Here is a 4,074-nt window from a genome sequence, read left to right on the forward strand (position 1 = left end):
GGGATCCCCTTAGCAGACAACCTTCTCCGGAAAGAAACTCGGACTGAGCTCGTCATTCCGTTGGATTTTCATTGTAACAGAAGATATGCAGCTCATAGTAAGATTCACCAAGGAAGCCGGAAAAGAGGTATCAAGGAGAGTATCTTTTATGAATTCCCAACGCAAGTTGTCGAAAGCTTTCTGGAGGTCCACCTTTATAGCCATCCAACCAAATTTATCTTTTTTCAGACCCATTGAATGCATAACTTCCTGATTTATAATAATAATTTCGACCAGCAATAAAGCTTGTTTGATGATCTCCGATCAGCCTAGGAATCATAACTTTAATTCTGCGGACAATGATTTCAGTGGAAAGCTTGTAGAGCACTGAGAAGAGACTTATTGGATGGAAGTCATTGAAACTCTCCGGCGAAGGAACCTTCAGGATGGGAGTAAGGACGGTATGATTAATTGAAGGATCCACACGAGAGGTTCTGAAAGCATCTTGAACCATTTGACAAATAGATGGATCGACCACATCCCAGTGCTTCTGGAAGAAACGAGCATGAAGCACATCTTTCCCAGGGGCTTTCAGAGGAGCCATGGACTTTAGAGCAGTCCGGATTTCATCTTGAGAGGGAATACCCTATGAGAGGAAACAATTTGAGAGAGGATAAGAGCATGTTGGTCGGTTGCAAGGAGAGAAAAAAAGCCTTAAAATGAGATGAAACAACTTCCTCAAGAACATCATCATTATCGTACCAGTCTCCAAACACAAGTTTGAGCATTTTGATTTGAATACGCCTTCGTTTTGTAATGGTTTTTGAGTGAAAATAAGACGTATTTCGATCCCCAAACTGGACCCAATCAGTTGTCGATTTTTGTATCCATAAAAGCTCCTCTTGATTGAGGAGAAGTTCAAGCTCAGTGAGAAGTTTGAATTCAAGTTTAACCAAATTCGTATATCGGTGTTGATCAAGCCATCGTTGAACACCCCGGAGGTGAGCCATAAGAAATTTCTTGCGTTTACCAATTGAACCAAAAACATCTTGGTTCCATGTTTCAGCCTCTCTGGTAAAAGCTACAATGGCATCTGAAATGGGCAAAGAATGATTCCAAGAAGTCCGAAGCATTTGAACAAAATCAGAATCGGAGGACCAGCCAGCAAAATACCGGAAATGAGTCTTTTCGTGAAAGGAACCTGTCTGTCTAGTGCACAACAGAATAGGGCCATGTTCTAATTTCATGCGGATGAGATGAAAAATAAAGAAATCAGGAAAAGTCTTCAGCTAATGATTGTTGCAAAGCCCCCTGTCTAAACGAACATAGCTTGGACCACTGTACCAAATAAAAGGAGAGACACGAAACCCCATATCGTAAAGATCAGTATCACGTACCATGCTTTGAAAGTGAGAATCAAGCTTGCTAGGAGCTGCGCACCCTTCCCTATCATCATCCGAAAGAGTGGCATTAAAGTTGCCTATAAGTAACCATGGTTCAGACACAACAGTAGCCAATTGGCGCAAGTGACTCCAAAGATAGTGTCGTTTGCTTGGTGACGGACTGGCATAAATAATTGCAGCAATAAAATAAGTACCAGTAGCAGTATCATGAACCCGACAGAGAATAAACTAGAAGTGAGAAAAAAATATAGAAATCTGAAATTTATCAGTCCAACAAAGCCAAATACAACCGACAAAACCAGTCGCTTCAACACGATAGGAGTTCGGAAATCCCAATTTTGCAATCACTGAATAGGCAGAACTTTCGCTGATTTTGGTTTCAACAAAAGTAAAAATATCTGGTCGGTTATCTCGCAGATACTGTTTAGCAACCCGCATAAACGTATTACTCCCAACACCTTGGGCATTCCAAACGATAAGTCACATATCCATAGAAAGAAAAAGAGAAACGGATGGATTTAATCCATCATGACTGAGGAACTCTTAGTCGGCTTCGATGACCCTTCCACGTCCATATGAATGGTGTGACCGATCTCGGGATTTGAAAACGGGGCAGGGGGTCCGACAGAACCACATGTAATACTAGTAACGGGGAGATCAAGATGATAATCTGGAGCAATTGTGATAACCGAATGTCTCGACTGATTCAAGACAGGCCATGTTGTGGTTTCACATAACTTGTATTTGAGCTTCAAAGTTGCGACTGAGAATGATATTGGGAGAGATAGGCTTTAATGGTATCGGAGGAAGATTCCTTGTTGAGATAGCATCTTTACCCTTGCACTTGGCTTTGCTAGCAGTAGCTGGGTTACATGAGGTCTAGGGAACAGTAGTTGCCGTCACTTCTGCTTGCAAAGAATATGTGATGGCATCTGCTCCTTTGTCACGTTAGCCGCAGCAGCGACATCTGGAAGGGAGAGTCCATAAAAGGAACTTGAGGGTCTTCAACTACTACATCGGTAGACTCTTCAGAGCTAAAGGAGGCAAAAGACGATGGAATGATATTGCCTGTTCCGTTATCCTTAGTAGTATTCGTGGATTTCTTTTGGTTACTACGCTTCTTCTTTTCTACCATCATGCACGGACCAAAAGCCTCATTCGGAGCAGGAGATGTTGAGTTCGGAAGCGACAGTGATGGTTCCAAATTGGGAGCACTATCGGAGGTAATTCCTCCCACCCTGGCGGCTATTATTTTTGGACAAATATCCTTCACATGCCCATAAATTCCACACTCGAACCAGACTGTTGGAAGAGCCTCATATTCCACAATTTGGGTTCGACCATTAATATCAATTTTCGAAACAAGGGGGTGCACAGATTTATATTCACAACCATACGGGCGAAACGTCGGTGTCTACCATTGTCAGTTTGATCGTCAACCTTGACAACAGAACCAATTCGATTTCGAATCGCTTCGATCATACTCTGTTTATAGAAAGTGATAGGCAGACCCGACAATCGTACCCATGCAATCATTCGACTAAGGTGAGATTGAGCCGAACAGAAATCGACGGACCATGGTTCAATGGTCAAATAATGTCCGAAAATAGTCCAAGGGCCATCTGATAGACCATTGAGATAGTCTTGCTGACAAGAGAATTTAACCAGGAAGTAGTTGTTTTCAATATCGACTAAATTGATAGGATGAGAAGGCTTCCAGATGGTATAGATCCGATTATGCAGAGTGTTATAGCCAACCATACGGCCAAGAACTTTGACGATTAGGGTATAATCCATGCTTTTGATATCCAATTGTTGAACCTGATCGGAGAAATCAATAAATGGGATACCATTCCATTCTCATGTTTGAAAATGTTCTTCCATTAATTCAAAAAGCATCATCATCCAGATCGAGGAATCATCTGTCGAATCAACAGTGGAGGAACTTTGGTGCATATCAATGACCATGTCTTTGTAGGAAATAGGGGCTTTCGGGATAGGCACGTCATCACAATCCATGTGGCATAGTGCTGGCGTAACAGGGTGGTCAGTCTGGCCTGCGGCAAGGTCTGGCGGATCGGGGGGATTCATCCCGACGGTAAGGTTTTTTTTTTTAATTTCTAGGGCTTCCATGCAAATCCGAAATAGTAGGATCCATCATGTCATACATATATATTTAGGATGATTGGATGAGTGAAAACAATAATGATTAACGATATGACTCAAAAAAATTGGTAAGACTATAAAGTCTGATAGAACAATGTTAATGCATAGCGTTTGTCTTATGTGTAGGCATTAATATATACTCGCGATATTTTTGAGTCAGATACAAAGTAATTCGTCTCAACTCGTTAAGATTTTGAATCAAATTCAAGCTCAAGTCAATTCCATTTGAGTTTAATGTTAACCAAGTTAAACTCGAGTTGCGTGCGATATGTGTCGTCTCATTTACAACACTGAGTGAGAAAGGGTTTCTCTTAGTTGACAAAGGAATGGTGGCTAGTCTCAAAATCGAGTAGGGTTTAGTAGGCCCTGGATCACAACTTGGGTTTGACTTCGGGCTCGATGATTTTGGACATATTAATTTGGGCATAGGTTGTTTTAGGTCGGACCAAAATTACTGTATAAGCAAAAATTACGCTAGTAACAACAATTTTTAAACAAAAATGTCAACTTTTGACTCCATATTCAA

General features: G+C 41.3%; 1 protein-coding gene across 1 annotated transcript; it reads right to left on the minus strand.

The window, feature by feature from the left end:
* Positions 1–2,325: 2,325 nt before the first annotated feature.
* LOC120184190 lies at positions 2,326–3,473 on the minus strand. The gene is made up of 3 exons (XM_039188713.1): positions 3,318–3,473; positions 2,907–3,203; positions 2,326–2,796 (listed from the first exon to the last, which is right to left on the minus strand). Exons 1-3 carry the CDS (start codon positions 3,471–3,473, stop codon positions 2,326–2,328), a joined length of 924 nt encoding a protein of 307 aa, XP_039044644.1.
* Positions 3,474–4,074: the final 601 nt, after the last annotated feature.

The sequence above is a fragment of the Hibiscus syriacus genome, unplaced genomic scaffold, assembly GCF_006381635.1.
Source record: "Hibiscus syriacus cultivar Baekdansim isolate YM2019G1 unplaced genomic scaffold, ASM638163v2 tig00112857_pilon, whole genome shotgun sequence".
Classification (NCBI taxonomy): Eukaryota; Viridiplantae; Streptophyta; class Magnoliopsida; order Malvales; family Malvaceae; genus Hibiscus; species Hibiscus syriacus.